Source organism: Salminus brasiliensis, chromosome 7, assembly GCF_030463535.1.
Source record: "Salminus brasiliensis chromosome 7, fSalBra1.hap2, whole genome shotgun sequence".
Classification (NCBI taxonomy): domain Eukaryota; kingdom Metazoa; phylum Chordata; class Actinopteri; order Characiformes; family Bryconidae; genus Salminus; species Salminus brasiliensis.
In genome coordinates this window covers 3,949,803-3,972,225 of record NC_132884.1, presented here as the reverse complement: position 1 = coordinate 3,972,225, position 22,423 = coordinate 3,949,803, and the positions used below count along the sequence as shown (strand labels likewise).

General features: G+C 45.2%; 1 protein-coding gene across 1 annotated transcript in view; it reads left to right on the top strand.

The window, feature by feature from the left end:
- LOC140559827 (voltage-dependent calcium channel gamma-2 subunit-like) overlaps positions 1-22,423 on the top strand; it is a 62,523-nt gene extending 40,100 nt beyond the window's left edge. Inside the window, exons 2-4 of the mRNA XM_072683495.1 lie at positions 7,939-8,022; positions 17,353-17,493; positions 20,974-22,423. Coding sequence (XP_072539596.1) covers positions 7,939-8,022; positions 17,353-17,493; positions 20,974-21,545 — 797 coding nt within the window. The 3' untranslated portion in view covers positions 21,546-22,423. The remainder of the gene's footprint in view (positions 1-7,938; positions 8,023-17,352; positions 17,494-20,973) is intronic.

Here is a 22,423-nt window from a genome sequence, read left to right as displayed (position 1 = left end):
CGTGATAGTGTGTGTGTGAGTTTGTGTGTGTGGGTTTGTAACAGGAGAGCCGTGGTTTCTCTGTTGGTTCATCCTGTCCTCCTCTGCTCTGTCGTTTCCTCTAAACTGGGTCAGTACGCTGAGCTCGACCCTCTTGTCTTCCTCCCTCCCTCTCTCTCGCTCTCTCTCTCGCTCTCGCTCATCCTCTATAAGAATAATAATAATGTGTTGAGCGCTAAAGAGGGATGTTTCATTTATGAGGAGGATTCAGTGAAGCCATAGCTCATAGCAGCCTCTGGGGCTGCAGGCAGACCAAAGGGAGCGTTTAGTGGAGATTGATTGTAGATTATTATAGTGAAGCGCGCATATATTCCATAGAGCCTATTCCTTTGTCTTTTTTATCCCACTGTCTTAACATCTCCGAATACTGGCATGAGGAATAGCCTGAGTGGAAGTGTGTGTGTGTTTTTAGCTCTTTGTGGGGACCATGTGCGCTGTCCTGGACAAAAATAATGAGTCACCTGGCGTGTTTAGGGTGGTAGTGACTTCAGGCACCTGCAGATGGCGCTGCATGAGGATGATCAGGCAGTGAATAATACCTGCGGGGTGTGCCCTTAAACTCATGTATGGCTTTTCCAGTAAGTGTCCCGAGATTGGACGTCTGGATAAACCTTAAAGTAGTCGAATTTCGAATTACCAGGGTTGTCTGGATACTTCTGGACATGTAGTGCATATGGAGTGGTGGTTCGGTGAAGCCATCAAAGGCAGATTTGAATGGGACCACTATACCGGTGGTCTCCACACTTTCTCCTGGAGACTTACACTTGGTGCACTTGGTGTGTTTAAGGTGGTGGTAACTTCAGGCTTACCCTCTTACGGGTCTACCAGCAGTGGCAGAAATCCCATTCTTCAGGACACTTTCGCCAGAATTTCGACAAACCTGACGGACAGGGAGATTTAGAAGAGGGTGAGAGTCTCATTGGATGTGTGGAAATGACTGCATTTGGGCGTGGCCAAGGCCAAGTAGCTGAATCTGCAGGTGTATGGAAGCGTACGGTCATACAGGTCTACCAGCAGTGGCAGAAATCCCATTCTTCAGGACACTTTCGCCAGAATTTCGACAAACCTGACGGACAGGGAGATTTAGAAGAGGGTGAGAGTCTCATTGGATGTGTGGAAATGACTGCATTTGGGCGTGGCCAAGGCCAAGTAGCTGAATCTGCAGGTGTATGGAAGCGTACGGTCATACGGGTCTACCAGCAGTGGCAGAAATCCCTACAGTCTACAGAAAATCCTCCTCAGAATTGTGGCCGAAAGATGAAACTAACGGACAGGGACGGCCGGCGTGTTTCACGGCTCGTGCCCATGGTTGCCGAAGGCTTGAAGAGTGAGGGAATTTAAAAAGCCTGATCATTTGATTCAGCTGACGGTTCCTAATTACTGTTGGGGGGACATGCCTCAGGCCTAGTTTGCAAATCACGGTGTGAGACCTTGTCAGAAGAGTCTGAGCCTTTGCTATGCTTAGGGTGTCCAAACTTTTGCACAAGCCACACTGACAATTTGAATCATTTAAATGTTTTTATGTCATGAAAGGCAGAATGACTGTGCATTCAACATTGCTGAGAATATCTGCATTCTTGTTGAATTTGCTACAAACACACCGACTGTAATACAAATTACTAAGTGTGTGTGTGTGTGTGTGTGTGTGTGTGTGTGTGTGTGTGTGTGTGTGTGAGGCAGAGACTCTTTTAGAAGTGTTTTGATTGCATTTTCAGGATCAGGTGCCAGGATATGGTCTGAGAGAAAATGGACAGGGGTCAGATTGCACATGACAGGGAGAGATCAATGAGAGAGTGAGGGAGAGAGAGGGAGAGAGAGAGAGAGAGAGAGAGAGAGAGAGAGAGGGAGGAAAGGAAGGGGAGGGTTGGGGAGAGAGAGTCTCTGGAAGCTGTTGCGAATATTTGGGTTAGTTTTGATGTTTATGCTGAAAGCTGGTACAAAGGGCACTTTGGGCGATGCCATAGAAGAACCAGTTTTGGTTCCATAAAGAACCAAAGGGAGGTGGAACAGTGTAGTTTAACTACGTCACGTCCCTCTCTGTACATCCTCTGTGTACTATTCTCTTCACCTGAGCACTAGCTGCTATACTCTGCTATACTGCACTGTGCACCTCGTTTACGTACGTGATGCTGTTTACAGTACCAGACTGGTCTATCTCATCACACATTCCTAAACTCCCTGTTTTACTCTTCCATTTATACATACATAATAATTCCATTTTACTGGAAGTACAGTAACTTAGGCTGGACGTTAATCATCCAGCCTTCATGCACATATTTGTATATTTCTTTATTATATTTATTGTCTTTGTATTTATTGTTTGTGCCCTTGTCTCGTCTTGTCTGTTGTCCTTGCACTGTTGTACCATGTTCTACCTATTCTGCACCTAACAGTTAGCCTAACAGTGTTTCACTGTACTGTACAATCCTGGATTAGTATAATAACATGTGTAGTAACATGTCAATCAATTCACACAGGATTATTATAACCTGGATTTATGTTTATGACTTGAATATGAATTTTTTAAATGATTTTTTACCAAATTTTAATGAGCAAATTACCCAAACCACTCATTAGTGCTCTCTCCCTATTACCTGTAATGCTCCTGACGCTGGGAGGGAGGGTGAGCACGGACACATGCCTCCTCCAACACATGTGTAACCAACCACTGGCTATTTTTAAACTGCCGTCGATGCAACGTCACCGGGCAACCAACGTGCCCAGAGGAAAGGGCCAGGTACCCAGCTCTGATGCATCGGCTAGCAGACACCTGTGCCGGCCAGCCATCTACCCACTGATTCGACCTACCTGGGATTCGAACTGTCATAGTGCGCCTTAGCGCCTTCGCTTTGCAGTGTTTATGATGGTAATATGGTTACTAGAGTGTTGCCAAGTGGTTGCTATGAAATCGCTTAGTAGTTATGCACTGCCTATTCGCGTTGTTTCACACAGTGTTCACCATTTCCTAGGAGCCTGAACCTGTAAAATTGTTGCATTTTTTGTAAATAATAATAATAATTATTATTTCATTCATTTCAGTACGTTTTGTGTCCTGTGGTCTGTGTCCAGAAATTGAAACCCTATAAAATCGCACAAACTGTTCAGCAGTTGCTAGGATGTTGCTAGTGGGGTCGCTAGGCAGTTGCTGTGGTATCCCAGGTAGTTGTTAGTAGCATTGTTGGGTGTTTGCTATGGTGTTGCTAGGTGGTTGCTGTAGTGTCTTGCTAGGGTGTTGCCAAGTGGTTGCTGTGGTACCCCTTGGGTGTTTACCAGGGTGTTTATATCATTGTGACATCAGAAGGCTGCACAAACCATTAATTCTTATGGGGGCCGGGGGGGCACCAAGCAGTCTGGAGTGTAATCGTTCATTTTTCATTGACATAAAGCTGTGCTTTACCGTGCTATCAATGATATCATAGAAGTAACCCAGTACAAGATAGCAGTAAGCACCACACACAAACACACACACACACACACACACCTTGCCTCTCACTCGGTACGCTCTGTTTTCCCAGCTGTCCGCTACTTCAGCGCACCACTCGAGTGCTTTGAAAAGCTGTGTAACACTTGTACACTTTACAGACGTCAGCTATTGACCTGAGGCCTGGGGAGTTGTAGTATGTGTGTGTTTGTGTGTGTGTGTGTGTGTGTGTGTGTGTGTGCATGAGAGAGAGACAGAGACTGAGATGAAGAGAGAGGGAGAGTGTGTAAGGGAGGGAAAGGGTTTAAAATACAGCACATGTGGAGCGCTGCACTGTCAGCAGGTAGAACTCTGTGAAGTTCTGAGACACCAGCTCTGGATGCTTATAAGGTTCTTTGCTTGGGTAAGGGGTTCTTCGGATTGGTGGAAAATATTTGGCAGACAGATCTATATGGAATCCTGTACAGAATAGTTCTATATGGGTCCAAAACGAGTTCCACATATCTCCCCTCCGTTTTTGCGTAGCCTTAGATCGGTGGTGGTGGTGGTGGTGGTGGTGGTATGATGGGCCCAGCAGGCCCACTCACTTTTGTCAATGGCCCACCCAAAGTGAAAGCTCAGGGGTAGCAATTCACAAAATGTGTAATCCATATGTTCTCCTGAAATTCAGATTACTTTATACTAGGGATGGCCAGTGGATGAGGATCAGGGCCTGTTCAGGCCTATTTTAATGGATCGGGTATCGGCTATTTTAACCCTAACCCAGTTCCAATCCGGGTCTTTGCTTTAACCACAGAGGACTGGCGTGGACATTATTGCTAGCCGGTTGCAGCAGGAAGTGATTAGACTGCAGTGTTGTAAAGGAGCTGGGAGCTGATTGGTCAGGGAGGAGAGTCAGACTGGATTATAAGATATTAAACATTATAAATCAGTCAGTGCAGAATGTCTGATTATAGAAAAAGGATGTGAATGGGAGACCTCGTACCGCTCAGCATGGCGACTGTTTACCGATTAAGTCCCGCCCATCAGCAATAAGAGCCAATTGTTTCTCTGCATGCTGTTTCTAAGGTCTTGTGACTGAGAGGGGCCCTAAAATTGTATCACTTGAGTATTTGGCCAGAATTGATAAAATTGTGGGGCCCAGTGTAATATTTCTTTCATGGGGCCCAAAATCCCTAGCAGTGCTCCTGACGCCACCACCATGTCACTCAGTAGCATCGCAGTGCCGAGACTGGCCCACCACCCAATTAATAGCTGCTCTGTGCTGGTCAGTCAAGTGGGGTCCTGAGCAGAGAAGTGAAGCTGGTCAAATGGAGGTGGTGTTAATGGTATGGCTGATCAGTGTATAGTGATATATATATATATATATATATATATATTGTGCTCTTGGTTTTTTAGTATAGCCAATGGTAGGTCATAGTAGCCATAGGTCAGTAATACTGTAAGGAGCATCACATGACCCCTCAGAACTCTATTCCTAAAAATAGTTCCACCTAGAGCTTTTTTTATTTCTTTGCACACTGAAGTGTGTGTGTGAGCATGTGTGTGTGTGTATGTGAGCATGTGTGTATGCGTGTGTGATTTGCGCATTCGTGGTTGGTGTGAGTTTCTGCCAGCTCAGTCATAAATGATTCAGTACCCCAGGCTTTATGCACATGTGTGTGTGAGTGTGTGTGAGTGTGTGCATGCATGTGTGTGTGTGCGAATCAGTGTATGTGAAAGCAAGAGCGATATTGGGTGGGGGAGAAACTGAGCGAGAGGCAGAGAGAGAGAGAGAGAGAGAGAGAGTGGTAGCATGAGAATTACACGTATACCATGATGTACTAGTGTCCCGTATGTTTGGTGGTCCGGAGTGTGTGGAGGTGGTGGACCAACCCTGTGGACTTAAGCATCCATCTTCCATTAGATCACATTTACTCAATTTGTCGGGTGTCCCAAAAACATGCTCCTCCAGTCTTGCGCTGGAGCTACAGCTAATGTGTGATCTGTGTCCGAAAAAGTTTGTGGACACCCCTTCTAATGAATGCATTCAGCTCATTTAGATTAAGCACACATTACTGACATGCACATACACACACACCAAGCTTGTCTCGTCCCTGTAGACAAGATGTACTGCCAATAGAATAGGACTCTCTGGAGCAAATAAACATGAACCTAATGACACCATGCTGCCTAATGTCAGGGGTGGGCTAGAGGGGTATAAAGCCCCCCAGCATTGAGCTGTGAAGTAGTGGAAGAACTGAAGTTCTCTGGAATGATGGTTCGTGCTCCATCCAATACTTTTGGGATGGGTTTGGGAGTTAGGGATGATAAGGGGGGGTGGCAATCATCATCCCAACATCCTGACCTCCCTAAAAAAAAAGCTTGTTAAATACAATCAAATCCTCACAGCCGTGCCCTTTGAAATCTAACAGAAAACCTCCCCTTCCCTGCAGCAGAGACTGTCCCTTGGACGAAAGCAGAACAAACCCTTTTTTTTTTGATGGCCTTGATATCAAAAGAAACAAAGAACGAGCAGGCGTCCCAATACTTTTGTCCAAATAGTGCTTCATAATATCTGAAGTGTGTACACACACCAGTGCCTGGATGCCTCGCCCTGCATCGATTCTATAAAAACCTAACAGGCTTCCTATTTCAGCTCTGTTATTCATCGCAGTGTGTGTATGTGTGTGTTTCCGTGTGTGTGTGTGTGTGTGTGTATGTGAGCCCTGTGCACATTTGAAGGGCAGCCGCTGGTCTTTCATCCCTCAATCAGCAATTAACAAGGGTCTGTTTAACTGCAGTGCTTTGGGAGGGCATGTAATTAGCAAACGAGCTAAACAGCACAGCACACACACACACACACACACACAATGGCAGCGATATTGTGAGGAGCGAGTACACACACTCACACACTCACACACAGCATCAATGAGAGTTGTGAACAAAGCGATTTGGCATTGTTCATCTGCTTCATCTTCGCAAAAAGAAAATCCGTCCATTCAGTAAAAAAAACACCTTTTTCATTCATTTCTGGGCTTTTTTCTCATTCAGTTTTTAACTTGGGATTAGATTTGGCTCCTCGCCTTAAAAGAGACGTAATAAACACTGGTTGCTTCTCCCATTTCCACCTGACCCGGATCTGATGGGCCTGTTCCAGTGGCTTTTCCACTGGCTTACAAACCAGGCTAGGCCCCATTTTCTCAGCATGGTTTGCTAACCCTACTGGGAGCCACAGAACCGTTGGTGGGAGGGCTTAAGGATGTAGGGATCCACTGATCGGCTCCATATCTGCATCACCTTTGTGCCGTAAGATCTGGAGTAGCTCAAGAGTAGCTGCTCTACATTAGCCTCTTCAAGAGCACTGATCATTAGCATGGAGCCGAGTCCACTGTAGTGCACTGTAGCATAACAAAGCTTAGAATACATGAGTCGAGGCTACGGGCCTCGTCCAACATCGCTAGTGTGGCATTAGCACAGCCCGACAACCGGGCTCATCCAGCATCGCTACTACGGCCACTAATGCTATTGCTTGATCGCTAGCGATTGGCTCGCCTAGTGGAAACTAGCATTACCTTCACAACGCATGTGTTGCACTGCATAATTATTATATTATTATAATTATTACGAGGCGCTGTGTGTGTGCACCCCCTAGTCCTGATTTATTGTCACGGGAAATGGAACGGTACGGCACGGCCTTGGTAACCATTTGGCCCTACGGTGGGAAAGAGGCCTTGCTGTCCCTTCAGACAGTCCCTTCTCCTCCAGCCAGCTATTTGTATGGTGGCTACGTGGATCTGTCCATATAAGCAAGTTCAAACCATGCCATTAGCTTCAGGGCCGGCCCTGAGCAGGCCCCCCCATACCACCACCTGAGCACCAGATTCTTCATCATTCCATAGGGAGAGAGATATTGTGCAATTCGCTGAAGCGCTCGGGCCTTTATCGACTACCCAATCGGCCACCAGTGGCAGCAGCCAACAGCAGGAATTGATGAACCTAATATTGGTGAAACTGTGAAAATTTCATTTTGTTTTATTATGCAATGTTTTTTTTCCATGTTTCCTTTGTGCTCTTGGGGGCCCGCAGTGGCGTTGGGGCTCTAAGCGGCTGTGTAATTCGAGTATGCCTTGGGCCGGATCTGATTAGCTTATAATAAAACGGTTTGAGAACTTTTGAGAGCTTCAGAAACTTTGACAACAATGTCGTAACCTTAAATCAAATATTAATCTGATATTGTTTGTTTGTTGTTGTTGTTTATCTGTTGCCGTTTTCCATCCAACAGCTCTTTTGCTTCTTTTGTTAAAAGCTGTGCATCAGCAGCCGGAGCCCCAAAGAGCACAACTGGCCATGCTCTCTCCCACCATCACACCCACTGTGATGCTGGCTGGGTGGATGCTGGATCTGTCGGCTGATGAATCAGAGGTGATGTGTCTGGCTGATGTATCTCTCTCTCTCTCTCTCTCTCTCTCTCTCTTTCTCTCTCTCTCTCTCTGCAGGTAATTTTAAAGGGCTGTGTAAACAGATCGACCACTTTCCTGAAGACGCAGACTATGAAGCAGACGCAGCGGAGTACTTCCTTCGTAAGTTACACAAATGTGTGTGTGTGTGTGTGTGTGTGTGTCTGAGTAAATGTGTGTGTGTGTGTGTGTGTCTGAGTAAATGTGTGTGTGCGTATGCCAGTCCTGATCTAGACCCCTAAACTACACTATATGTCCAAAAGTTTGCGGACACCCCTTCTAATGAATACATTCAGCTACTTTAAGTTGCTCCCATTGCTGACTGACACAGATAAACATCATTAACCTATTGGAACTATGCTGCCTAATGCCAGGCGTGGGCCAGAGGGGTGTGAAGCCCCCCAGTGTTGAGCTGTAGAGCAGTGGAGGAACTGTGTTCTCTGGACTGATGGTTGGTGCGGCATCCAACTACTACTTTTAGGATGAGTTGGGGAGTCTGGGATGATGAGGTGGGGTGGTGATCATCCAACATCCTGACCTCCCTAAACACTCTTGTTGCTGAATGCAGTCAGATCCTCACAAAGCTTGTCTAACCTAGCAACAGTTGTTATAACAGAAAGTATTTGTGGGTGGAGCATGGCCCTGGATCAGGTTGTGTGTGAGAGAGAGTTTCTGTCAGCTTCAGCTATCAGGTGCTAACGAATGAGTGAAGGAACAGGATGGAGAGAAGGACGGATGGAGACAAGTAATGCAATCTGGACCAAGGCGAGGATGTTAGAGGGGAACGTGGGATACGGAGAGGGCCGGATATACGAGAAGAGAGGTATGGGACGAGCGAGGAGGGAGGAAATAGGGTATTTAGGAAGGAAGAGAGCGAGAGAGGGCCGGCCTGCTGCTCCCCAATTAGGCCACTTACTTCTATAAATATTTTACTTTGCGCCTATATAGGTCAAATCTCTCCTTCACCCCCACCCTTCACCATCGAGCACACACACACACACACACACACACACACGGGTGGGTTTGACCATGGAAAATTAAAGAAAGCGTGAAAGAGGACAGATAGAGTGAGATAGTAAGAGCGACAGAGAGAGAGAGAGTGAGGAATAGAGGGGAGAGAGAGCAAGGGTTACTGTAGGAGAGCAAGATACTGAAGGTGAGAGTAGGAGTGACCTCTGAGAGGAAGATGAGAAGGTGGACACACCATCTAATGAATTTAGCACTCTTGTCACTGAATGCAATCAAATCTTCACAGCAATGTGCTCCAAAATCTAGTAGAAAGCCTTCTTCCCTGGACGGTAGAGACCCTTTTTTAATAGCCTTGATTTTAGAAGAAACAGTGAATGAGCAGGTGTCCCAATACTTTTGTCCATGTAGTGTATGTAGATCTTTCTCTCACAAGCACACACACGCATGCACACACACACACATACACACAAACATTTAGGCTCCTCAACAGTCAGATCAATAACCTTTTCCCAGGCATATGTATCCAGTTGCGCTGTTACCATGGCAGCGTCTCTCTGTGATCTCACTGGCTGAGTTATGTCATCTTATTAGGATTAATGATATCACCTAGTAGAATGACATCATAAAAGGTATCTTGTGTAAGGTTTCTGATCTCATCTTGCTGCTTGTGCTCCTTTAGGTCCTCTCTATAAACACCTTTACTGCAAGTAAGTGTGATTCAGTGTGATTTTAGAGCATTTCTATTGATCCGTTCAAATTGTGAGGTCACAGTCGCAATGAGGATTGTGATATCACAGTCGCAATGAGGATTATGAGGTCACAGTGAGGATTATGAGGTCACATTCGCAATGTGGATTGTGTGGATACAGTCGCAAAGGGGATTGTGAGGATACAGTTGCTATGAGCATTGTGAGGTCACTGTGAGGATTGTGAGGACAGTAGCAATTAGGATTGTGAGGTCACTGTGAGGATTGTGAGGACAGTAGCAATTAGGATTGTGAGGTCACAGTCGCATTGACGATTGTGAGGTCACAGTCCCAGTGAGAACTGTGAGGTCACAGTCGCAATGAGGATTGTTAGGATACAGTCGAAATTAGAATTGTGAGATCACAGTCGCAATGAGAATTGTTAGGTCACAGTCGCAATGAGGATTGTGATGTCACAGTCGCAATGTGGATTGTGAGGTCACAGTCGCAATGAGAATTGTGAGGTCACAGTCGCAATGAGGATTGTTAGGTCACAGTCACAATGTGGATTGTGATGTCACAGTCACAATGAGGATTGTGAGGTCACAGTCGCAATGAGAATTGTGGGGTCACAGTCGCAATGAGGATTGTGAGGACAGTAGCAATTAGGATTGTGAGGTCACAGTCGCTTTGACGATTGTGAGGTCACAGTCCCAGTGAGAATTGTGAGGTCACAGTCGCAATGAGGATTGTTAGGTCACAGTCGCAATGAGGATTGTGAGGTCACAGTCGCAATGAGGATTGTTAGGTCACAGTCGCAATGTGGATTGTGATGTCACAGTCGCAATGAGGATTGTGAGGTCACAGTCGCAATGAGGATTGTTAGGTCACAGTCGCAATGAGAATTGTGAGGTCACAGTCGCAATGAGGATTGTGAGGTCACAGTCGCAATGAGAATTGTGAGGTCACAGTCGCAATGAGGATTGTTAGGTCACAGTCGCATTGAGGATTGTGAGGATACAGTTGCAATGAGGATTGTGAGGTCACAGTCACAATGTGGATTGTGATGTCACAGTCGCAATGAGGATTGTGAGGTCACAGTTGCAATGAGAATTGTGATGTCACAGTCGCAAGGAGGATTGTTAGGTCACAGTCGCATTGAGGATTGTGAGGATACAGTTGCAATGAGGATTGTTAGGTCACAGTCGCAATGTGGATTGTGATGTCACAGTCGCAATGAGGATTGTGAGGTCACAGTCGCAATGAGAATTGTGATGTCACAGTCGCAATGAGGATTGTGAGGCCACAGTCGCAATGAGGATTGTGAGGATACAGTTGCAATGTGGATTGTGAGGCCACAGTCGCAATGTGGATTGTGATGTCACAGTCGCAATGAGGATTGTGAGGTCACAGTCACAATGAGAATTGTGAGGTCACAGTCGCAATGTGGATTGTGAGGCCACAGTCGCAATGTGGATTGTGATGTCACAGTCGCAATGAGGATTGTGAGGTCACAGTCGCAATGAGAATTGTGATGTCACAGTCGCAATGAGGATTGTGAGGCCACAGTCGCAATGTGGATTGTGAGGATACAGTTGCAATGAGAATTGTGAGGTCACAGTCGCAATGAGGATTGTTAGGTCACAGTCGCAATGTGGATTGTGATGTCACAGTCGCAATGAGGATTGTGAGGTCACAGTCGCAATGAGAATTGTGAGGTCACAGTCGCAATGAGGGTTGTCGCAATAGGGAGCACATTGCACGGATACTGTACATGTGTGAGAATTACACATAGGACATGCCAATGTGTGTTCTCAAAGGCAGCTGTTTTATATATTTACCATGGCAGGAGAGAAACAGTGTGTGGGCTGGAGGACAAGGCATGAGCACAGCTCTGGAATGAACATTTTCATATCTTTAACTGAGCCCTGGTACGGTTGGGCTTCAGAAATCGCAAGATTTCTCAATTCACTACTTTCACTAGCTTTCTGAAAATGACTGGACCTTGTGAAGTCCATGCCTCAAATGGTCAGAGCTGTTCTGGTGGTTTTAATGTTAAGGCTGATTAATGTATCTTGACTGTAACTCAACGTGCTGCTCAACAGCTATTGAGGCTCAGGGACGACATCATTGTGTGCAGAGCCACGACGTGGACAGGTCAAAGTGCAGGACTTTGCGAGTGATGTCACGAAGGCTAATATTCGTTTTATTGGACGTCGATTGAATTTAAGCGGTCAGTGGCTGCCGTTTAGGGCCGCTAACCAGTGTTTTACAGGGTGAACGGCCGTGCCGGTGCTGATGTATTAGCGCAATAACTGTGTCAGAAGTGGAATGAATGTGCTCTGAACTCCTTAGAGTCTCCGTCGCCATGGTAACGCTCAGCCATCCAGAGACCTAGATGAACGCTTTCCTCCTGGATCTGCGAGTGTGTGCGTTGTGAAGCCCACCGTCCGCGTTCGTGTAGATATCAGTCAATATTGTGTGATTTCTTTATTGTCTCTCTCTCCCTCTTGTTTTCTATGTCTCTCTCTCTCTCTCTCTCTCTCTCTCTCACACACACACACACACACTGTCTCTCTGTACTTAGCTCTCTATTCCTCCTGTCATGTTCTATATCTGTCCTGGTTCTCCCTCTCTCCCCCACTTTCTCTCCCTGGTTTGCACTCCGGCTCTGTGATTATATAAGGAAGCAGATGTTTCCTGAGAAGGCAGGGAAGAGACCTCTGTGTGTGTGTGTGTGTGTGTGTGTGTGTGTGTGTGTGTGTATGTGTGTGCGGGACAAGTTTAGGAAAGTGCATATTGACGCTGCCAACTACTATGCAACTCATCTGTAAGATTTACACCAATCAGCCATAACATTAAAACCACTGACAGGGGAAGTGAAGAGCAATGGTTCCAACAGCTGGTTCCAATGGCAGCTGTCTTGGGGTGGGATCTTCATATACGGCTGCAAGTGAGCAGTCAGTTCCTGTCAGACTCTGATGTGTTGGAAGCAGGAGAAATGAGCAACGTAAGAGACACTTTTGTCAAAGGCCACATCATCAAGACTGGGTCAGAACATCTCCAAAACATCAGGCAGGTCTTGGGGTCTCTGGTCAGTACCTACCAAAACTGCCTCAACGAAGGACAACTGAACCGGCCACAGGGTCATCATGGGCACATAAGGCTCTTTAATGTGATCCATGGAGGCCTCACCTCAAAGCCCTGCTGTAAAATCCAACTTTTTGGTCTCGCAGCTGGTGCTGGATGGTCCAGCCTGGTCAGAGTGGTTAAAAAAAGCTGGTCATCCAGGCAAAAACATACTACATGATGGTGAGCTAGCTGGTTAACCAGCTCTTGACCAGCATTGTGCATGTTGCATTTGATTTTGAGCCCCCTGGTCATGCTAGTCATCCAGCTTGGTGGAGACCGAGCCAGTCAACCAGGTCACATCACAGTGTATTTAGCAGCATTCAGAACGGGAATGATAGAGATGCTGTTATCCCTGTGACTGGTCAGGGGAGCATCATACTGTTGCTTTCAGTGAACCTCTGATTGTGCTTCCAGGTTTTGTGTTCCTTACTAATCTAATTGGAGCGCATGCTAAGCTAATCGAGTTTTCAGTAAAGTGTTAACACAGAGGTTTCACTACTTCAATAAAACGGTGAGCATTAATTCTTCACAATGGTATCGACTCAGTGCCGTATTACACAGGTGACTCACGCTGAATCAGCCTTAATCGCACTCAGGCTTTGTGGGATGGAGAAGTTCCTATTAGGATTGTAGAAAGGCTAATATTGTGGAAGGGAAATTAGCAGTGGATGAGGAGCTCGTGGACGAGGCCGTGGTTAAACCTGTTGGGCTTCTTCATGTGAACCTACCGATACCCAGCCAACATGCCTGCGTGGAGCCCGTATGGGTTCCCAGACAGTTTTGTCCTCGGGTTCCTTGTTGGCCCTACATATGGAGGCCCAACAGGTTCAGTGATGGGACCAGGAGGGGTTAAGCATGGGCCCCATCTGGGTTATACACTGCACATGGGGCCTAGATCCGACCCCTGTGAGATTAAGGTGGGCTATAACAATGGGGCCCATTTGGGAACCCCGACTGGTATGTATAATCCCACTCAGAGCCCATGCCCACCTAGAACCCACCTAGCCCATATTCTACCCATGGGAGCCCCACATGAGCATGTTGGCTGGAAATCCCTCATTCAGTTTCATCAGATTCAAATTCACTACACATGTGGCCACTTTATTAGAAACACCTCCCTTTGTAGCTTCACATTGGTGGCCCCACCATTCAAATAAGATCTGGGCAGCAGTCGCACTGTGGTCAGAAACTGACCAATCATGATTGAGAGTGGCTGGTATAGCATCTTTGGTGCGATGTCAGATGGTCCATAGGCTGTAACTGTAAACTTGCATACTGGACCTCTAAGGAAGGTGGAGCCGTAGGGGGAGTGTATTGGCATGGCTACATTATACACTGTGTGGCCAAAAGTATTGGGACACCTACTCCTTCATGGTATCTTCTGAAATTAAGGGTTTTAAAAGGAGCTGGTCTACTGTCCAAAGGCTTTCTACTAGATTTTGAAGAAGCATTGCTGTGAGGATTTGATTGAGTGCATTCAGCGACATTCAGAAGAACATTAGTGAGGTCAGGGTGTTGGATGATCTCCACCCCACCTCATCATCCTCCTCAAACTCCCCAGCCCACTCCTCTATTCCACTGCTCCTCAGCTCAATGCTGGGGAGGGGGGGCTTTATACCCCTCTACTAGCCCACACCTGGCAATGGCATCATTAGGCACTGTTTCCAATAGGTTCATGTCTATCTCCACCAGAGGGTCCTATTCTATTGGCGGTATGTGTGTGCATTTGCATTTGCACATCTTTGTCAGCAGTGGATGCCACTTAAAGGAGCTGAATGCATTCATTAAGTAAGTGCATAAGGAGTCCACAAATATTTGGACATGCAGCATATTCTACCAAACCACAGTATGTGGTGTGCTAAGCATCATGTGACAAAGCCTGTGTGCGTGCAAGTGCGCTACAGCATCGCTGGATGCCTCGCAGGTGTGCGCTGTGTGTATGTAAGAGGATGTATGTGTGTAGAGTCTGGCAGTTTCACCGTCAGGGCAGGGTGTTTGGCAGGGGGGCTGATTTGCGCTGAGTCTGATAAAAAGGTGAAGGGGGGGTCGGCTGCTTAGCATCTCACAGATAATACAACATGACTGCATTAATGAAGAGAAAGAGAAAGAGAGAGAGAGAGAGGTATAGAGAGAGAGAGGTATAGAGAGAGAGAGGTATAGAGAGAGAAGGAATGGGGCTAGGGTTGAGGTCACCTTAATATTTAATCAAACCCACCACCTGGAGCTTTGACACGCGACAGAGAGAGATAGAGAGAGAGAGAGAGAGAGAGAGAGAGAGAGAGAGAAGGAATGAAACAGAAGGAGGGGGTGAAGGTAGCAAGGTTATGGGCTTTCTGGAGGTAAAACGATGCTGACTGGAGAAAATTTCAAAGAGAAGAAAGACAAAACACGACTAGCCGGAGAAAGTTTTCGATCTACAATTAAAGAGGAATCTTATTTATTCTAAATTTCCAAATTAATTATGAATTAATATTTCAATAACGTCATCTAGAGCAAGTCTGGTGAGAAATGCAGCATTCCGAAAAAACTTCCAGAGACCACAATTGTTCGCAGTGGGGTCCCCGTCTCTACAACACAGATACAGCAACTCAAAAACACATGTTCCAAACATGTTCAAAAGTTTGTGGACACCCCTTCTAATGAATGCGTTTAGCTACTTTAGGTTGCACCCATCGCTGACCCAGGCCCCGTTCACACCTGGAATTAAAAGGCGTCCCAGCTGGCTGCATCCAATACTTGGGGAATTTGCTGGGAAGTTGGGGATCCTGACCTCATTAACGCACTTGTCGCTGAGTGCAATCAAATCCACAGCAGGGCTCCTCCAAAATCTAGTAGAAAGCCTTCTTTTCTAGACAGTAGATGCAGTTACTCCAACAAAAGCAGGATGAGCACATTTTAATTGTGTTGATTTCGGACGACACAATGAATGAGCAGGTGTCCCAATACTTTTGTCCATATAGTGTGTATGTTGGGCTATGCAGAAAAGGAGCCTAACGAATCAAAATCAAACCTATTTGAAATTAGGTGTTTACGCACCTTACTGACACACAGTATACACACACACACAGTATACACACACACACACACATATGTGGCCTATTAGAGGGCAGTTTGAGGGGCAAGAACACTGCACCTGTCCAACTGCAGATAAGACAGACGGCTGATTGATGGACAGATTATCGGAGGCTGAGACAAAGAGACTAATAGAGAGAGAGAGAGAGAGAGAGAGTGAGCATGCAGCTTCACTGAAGGAGAGATATGTTGATAAAGGATAGAGAGACAGAGGGAGATTGTGTAGAGAGATAGAGAGGATTTAGGGAACATAAAGGAGTGTCTGTGCATTTGGAACGAGGCAGGAGGGTGGGGTGGTGGTGGGGGGGGGGGGGGGGGGGTCTCAGAAGTTTGTGTCCATTCTGTCGTCAGCACTTTTGAAGTCACATAAAGTGCTGAGGAGGTGTGTGTGGGTCTGTGTGTGTGTGTGTGTGTCTGTGTGCATGCAAATGTGCGTGCCTGTGGGTGTGAATGTGTGTGTGTGTGTATGCAGGTAAGAGTAATTTTGTGCAGACACTGATGAAAGTTTAAGTGAGCACTAACCAGCAGCAGAGGACATAATGACAACAGCTATAGAGACAGACAGACAGACAGACAGACATGGAGTGTTTTTTTCAATAATTTAAATGACAGTTACAGTAAGTTCTTACAGACATATTTGATCATGTATAGGTATTATTAATTATTATTATTATTATTTAAATGTACTTACCACTGTATGATGCATAGGGAACATTTTGAGCATACATACTTCCATATATAAAATACACATTATTATTGTATATAGGTAATTACATGTTTATAAAAATGCATATGAGGCATATTTGTGTTGTATATGAGAATTTACATATATACAATATATATGGGCTTATTATTATTACATAAATGTACTGACCTATATGTAATACACATGAGGCATAGTATTATACATTGGTACACACAACACATATGGGCACAATATTGTTGCTATATATATATTTATTTGTATTATATTATTATTATTGTATTGTATTATTGTATTATATATGTACCTTACATGTATAAAATACATATGGACACATAATTATTGTATATAGGTAATTACATGTTTATAAATGTATATGGGGCATATGTGTATTGTATATGAGTACTTGCATATATACAATATATATGGCCCATATTATTATTACATACATGAACTGATCTATATGTATGTAATACATATAGGGCATATTATTGTTATAAAATACATATAATGTACATAATTATTGTATATAGGTAATTACATATATAAATGCATATAAAAATGTATATGGGGAATGTTTGTATTGTATATGGGCTTATTATTATTACATAAATGTACTGATCTATATATAATACATATGGGGCATATTATTACACATAGATACTTTTATATACATATAGGTATATTTTTCTTGTATATACACTTCCATATATATACGGTAGGGGGAGTGTTATTATTACATGCACTTGCCTACGTAGCATATTATTATTAGTATTAGTTATATATCTGGATCATACTGTATGTATGACCTCATGCCCTGACACTTTATAAAAGCAAATGTGTGTGTGTGTGTGTGTGTGTGTGTGTGCGTGTGTGTGTGTGTGTGTACAGGAGCGGTGAGGGCATCCAGTATATTCCCCATCCTCAGTGTGATCCTGCTCTTCATGGGTGGTCTGTGTATCGCCGCCAGCGAGTTCTACAAGTCCCGTCACAACATCATCCTCAGCGCAGGGATTCTCTTCGTCTCTGCAGGTGAGAGACGGCACTTCCACACTTTTAGAAATAAATCAGTTCATTAAAAGTGTTACTTACATTTTACACTATTCAGTATTCAGAACCTTGCTGTGAGCAAATGATTGCTTTCAGCAGCCACGAGGCCATTAGTGAGGTCAGGTAGCCTGACTGATATTGGATGATTAGTTCTGCCACTCCAGCTCATCCCAGAGGCTACAGAGAGGCACTCAGCCCAAAGCTGCGGGGCTTTAGGCCCCTTTAGTTGCCACTTGGCTTTGGCCATCATGACTTTAGGGTTATGTGTATCAGCGAGCCTGCTGCCCTCTCAGCACTTTTGAAAAATGCTTGATAACAAGTGTGTGGAGGTGGGGCTTGGTGAGGAGCGGGCGGGGCAGAAAGGAGCCAATCAGAGGCCTTTCTTCATATCTGTATCAGGCATAGGTTCTTCATATCTTAGCGTAGGTCACCACTATGCTAAGTAATAAATCCTCTCAATTACAATGTTACAATGAGGCAGAATTGAGGTCTGAACCCCTAGGGGGCGCTGTAGCAAAGGGTGAAACAGCAAAAGTGTCACTAATCAGCAAAATATGTTTGGGGTATTTTTTTTTATTAGACAGATAAAAAAAAAAGTTTTTTTTAAAAATAAAATTATGTTAAATTTGCACTTTCCCAAATTCACTTTCGCAAACTTGCAAATTTACATTGTGGCCACAATATTCCCATTCCTATTTTTTACCCCAAAATTGTACTTTTCAGGGCTAATTTTTTGTGGGTCCCAGGAAAATTCCCAAATTTCGCTCGTAGCATCACTGTCCTGCAATAACCTTGTATCTCCAAAACAGCAACTTCCTGAACTTACAATGGAAGTCAGTGTGAAAAGATTTTACTCCAAGCCATTTCGGAGCATTTCTATTGGTCCATTCATTATGAATGTTTGTCACTATATAAAATTTGTATTAATTATTTCAAAAAGTGAAAATGCTCAACTTTGGAGATACAAGGTTTTCACCTGTGCTGGTTCAGCTCCGGCAAAGTCGTCTGATTGTCTCCCCCCGAGTTTAACATGCCTCTCACCACGGAGAAGATCAGACGCAATGCAGAGGAACAGCCAGATCCCATCACATCCTGATCAAATGCATTCCCACCTCGTCTTTGTGCGCGAGCTCTCTCAGCAGGGCAGGAAGCACAGAGGTGCAGGAGGCTTTGTGACGCTACTGTACAGACAGGGCTTCAGGAGTGCAGGTGCTCTACATAGAGCCTGTTACGAGCACCAGCAGTCTGTTTATTTTTTGCTAGGCTGAAAGACTCCCACTGGGATTCAGCTCAATAAAAATGTGTCCCTGACACCATTTCTCTCTCTCTCTCTCTGTATCTCTCTATCCACCATCCTGCCGTCAGAAATGCACCATACTCCACGTAATACTCCTCACAATACGTTACAACACAGCTGGCGTGCTAACCCAGGAGTTTCTTGAAAAGCCAGCAGGCGCTGCTCCACTAGTTCCGCTCGCCGGTTCGGTTTCTCTGTTTCTGGACGGGACTAGCGAGTTCAGCGAAGTATCGCATGCCTCAGAACATGACTCAAACACCAGCTCAGATGCGACGACACCACAACTCTTCTAGAAATCTTTAGAGGTCTTTGTGGGACAGCACATCTTTAGTATTAGCAGCTTAGTAAACCCTGCCCATCCCCTGCATCTGATCCCAAAGACATTTCTCTTAGATGAGCTTTTTTCCCCCTAATTTTATACTTTTTAAACTTCTTAAGGTCCTCAGAATCACTAGTGGCTCCTGGCTTTTTCCCCTAACTATTGTCATATATATATTATTTTTTGACGTGCTGTTCTTTACATCATGCTCATATTTCATGATGAACGAAAATGCTCCAAAATGCCCCAAAATTACTTGGACTACATATATATATATATATATATATATATATATATATATATATATATATAGTCCAAGTCCAAGCATTTCTATTGGTCCGTTCATCATGAAATATGAGCATGATGTAAAGAACAGCACGTCAAAAAGTAAAAAAATAATATATATATATATATATATATATATATATATATATAATTATATATATATATGGTAGAGTATGATGCTATATACTATATATATATGCTGTTCTTTACATCATGCTCATATTTCATGATAAGCAGACCAATAGAAATGCTCCAAAAAGGACTTGGACTATATATATGCTGAAGGACTATATATATATATAGTCCAAGTCATTTTGGGGCATTTCTATTGGTCCCTTCATCATAAAATATGAGCATGATGTAAAGAACAGCACATTAAAAAGTAAAAAATGCCAAATAATTTGCCAACAAATTTTGCCCATTCACACCAACAAAATACTGGAATTTCCCAATGGGAAGCTTCAGGATCAACTGACCTCATGAGTATAAAAAACTTTCCCAGAGCTATCCGACACTTTTAATATTAATGTATCTGTAAAAAAAAGCCCTTTAAAAGGTAAATGAGTGTGTCGTCATTTTTAAGCAGCAGTGGCTGTTCGAGATCTTACCGATACGCCACTGATCCCAGATAAGCACTGCTCCACAGCACAGCGAGCAGAAAGTTCTCCCCTGCCTGCTTAACAGGTGACCTTCCTTTTAGTGGGGAAGGTGCTCTGCGAGCGAGTTCTTATTTATGAGCACACGCTGGGAGAAAAGACTGGGGTGATAGGAGTCATATCCCTGGACCAGCTTGTTCAAGGACTCAGTGACAGCCCTCTAGTACACGATCCCGTTCCCCATGGAATCCACCTGGGATCAAATGTGCAACTCTCTGCTCATTGCCAAGTGAACTTAATTACTGAAGCACCTGCCACCCAGACAAAGGCTTGGGCGAGGCTGTGGCAAGTAAAGGCCTCAGTGTGTAGCGTCTGATGACTTACTCCGCGGACAGATCTGTGGTGATACAGGGCTTAGATCCTACAGAACACAGCGGCCTCGCAGAGTAGTGATAATTATATGACCCCTGTCGTGATGCACTATATGTCCAAATGTTTGTGGACATCCCTTCTAATGAATGCATACAGCTTGTCTAGTCCCTATAGAGAAGTGTTGCCAATGGAATCTGACTTTCTGGAGCAGATAAACATATGAACCTATTGGCACCATGCTGCCTAATGCCAGGCGTGGGCTAGAGTGGTGTAAAGCCCCCCAGCACTGAGCTGTGGAGCAGTGGAGAAACTGTGTTCTCTGCCCAGTACTTTTGGGATGATTTGAGGATGATGCAATGCTCCTCCAAAATCAAGTAGAAAGCCTTCGTCCATGGACAGTAGAGACAGTTACTCCAACGAAAGCAGGATAAGCTCTTGATTTTGGAAGAACTGTCCCAATACTTTTGTCACTTCATGTCTATCTGTTCCAGAGAGTCCGATTCCATTGGCAACACTTCTCTACAGGGACTAGATAAGCTATGTTGAACGCTGCTACTAGCATGTCTCTCTGTCTCTCGTCCTGTCCTTTCCAGGCCTGAGCAACATCATCGGGATGATCGTGTACATATCAGCGAACGCCGGCGACCCGTCCAAAAGCGACTCCAAAAAGAACAGCTACTCGTACGGCTGGAGCTTCTACTTTGGCGCCCTGTCCTTCATCATGGCGGAAATGGTGGGCGTCTTGGCCGTCCACATGTTCATCGACCGGCACCGCGAACTGCGGGCGGCCAGCGCTCGGGCCGGCCGGGGCATCTCGGCCGGAAACGCGGACTACCTGCAGGGCTCGGCCATCACGCGCATCCCCAGCTACCGCTATCGCTACCGGCGCCGCTCACGCTCCTCCAGCCGCTCCACGGACCCCTCGCACTCTCGCGACGCCTCGCCGGTGGGCCTGAAGGCTTTTGGGGCGCTGCCGTCCACCGACATCTCCATGTACACGCTGGGCCGCGGCGGAGGAGACACGCTGAAAGCGGCGCACGGGACTCCCACGGCCACCTACAACTCAGAGAGGGACCATAACTTCCTGCAGGTCCACAACTGCATCCAGAAAGACGCGAAGGACGCGCACAGCAACGCCGCCAACCGCCGCACCACGCCAGTATGAGCGCCGCAGAGACCCCTTAGTGGCTGGGAGGGGAACTGGCTGGACATGGGCAATGGGCAAGAGGTAGAGGCAGATAGTAGGACAGTGAAGGTGGGGATGGGTGAAGGCAAGGAGAACTGTAAAAGGTGGCAGGAAGGGAAGGGAAGGGGAGTGAATGGAAGAAACCAGAAGGACAGGGGATGAAAAAAAGGCTCTCTGAGTTGTGAGATCTTTACAACAATGATGATGATGATGATGATGAGTTTCCATGTTGAAAAAAAGTGAAAAGTCGAAAAATGTCCAAAAAAAGAGATAAAGAAAATGCATGATTTTTCCCATCTACCGTAATTTAACGAGTTTTAAACCATGTTTCTAAAGAAGTGAAGAGGAGTGAAAATGGGGACAACGGCAGCGAGAGAGAGAGAGAGAGAGAGAGAGAGAGACAGGCAGACAGACAGAGAGAGAGAGAGAGAGAGACAGAGAGACAGACAGAGGAAGTGGGAGGGTGCGGTAGGTGACGTGAGTTTTAAAAGGTTTCTATTTTTTTGACTCTCTTCTCGGTCTCCATGGCGATGCGCATCGCCGCCCCTCCTCCCTGCGCCCACCTCTCTCTTTACTTCCTGTATGTATCCATCTCATTCTTTTGCGCATTAATACTGTGAAGCATTGTGGCCGAGGTGTTACCCAGGGCAAGAGACGAACCCATGCCCCAGCCACAACTTATAAGTTAATATATGTATTAATTATATATGAATATATAAAAAAAATATATGTTAATAAACCACAGATAGACTTCCCTGACGAAAGAGAAGGACAAAAAAAATACTTGGAAAAAAAAAAAACACAAACAAAACAAAAACAAAAACAAATCAAAAGTCAATAAAGTCGTCATGGAAACA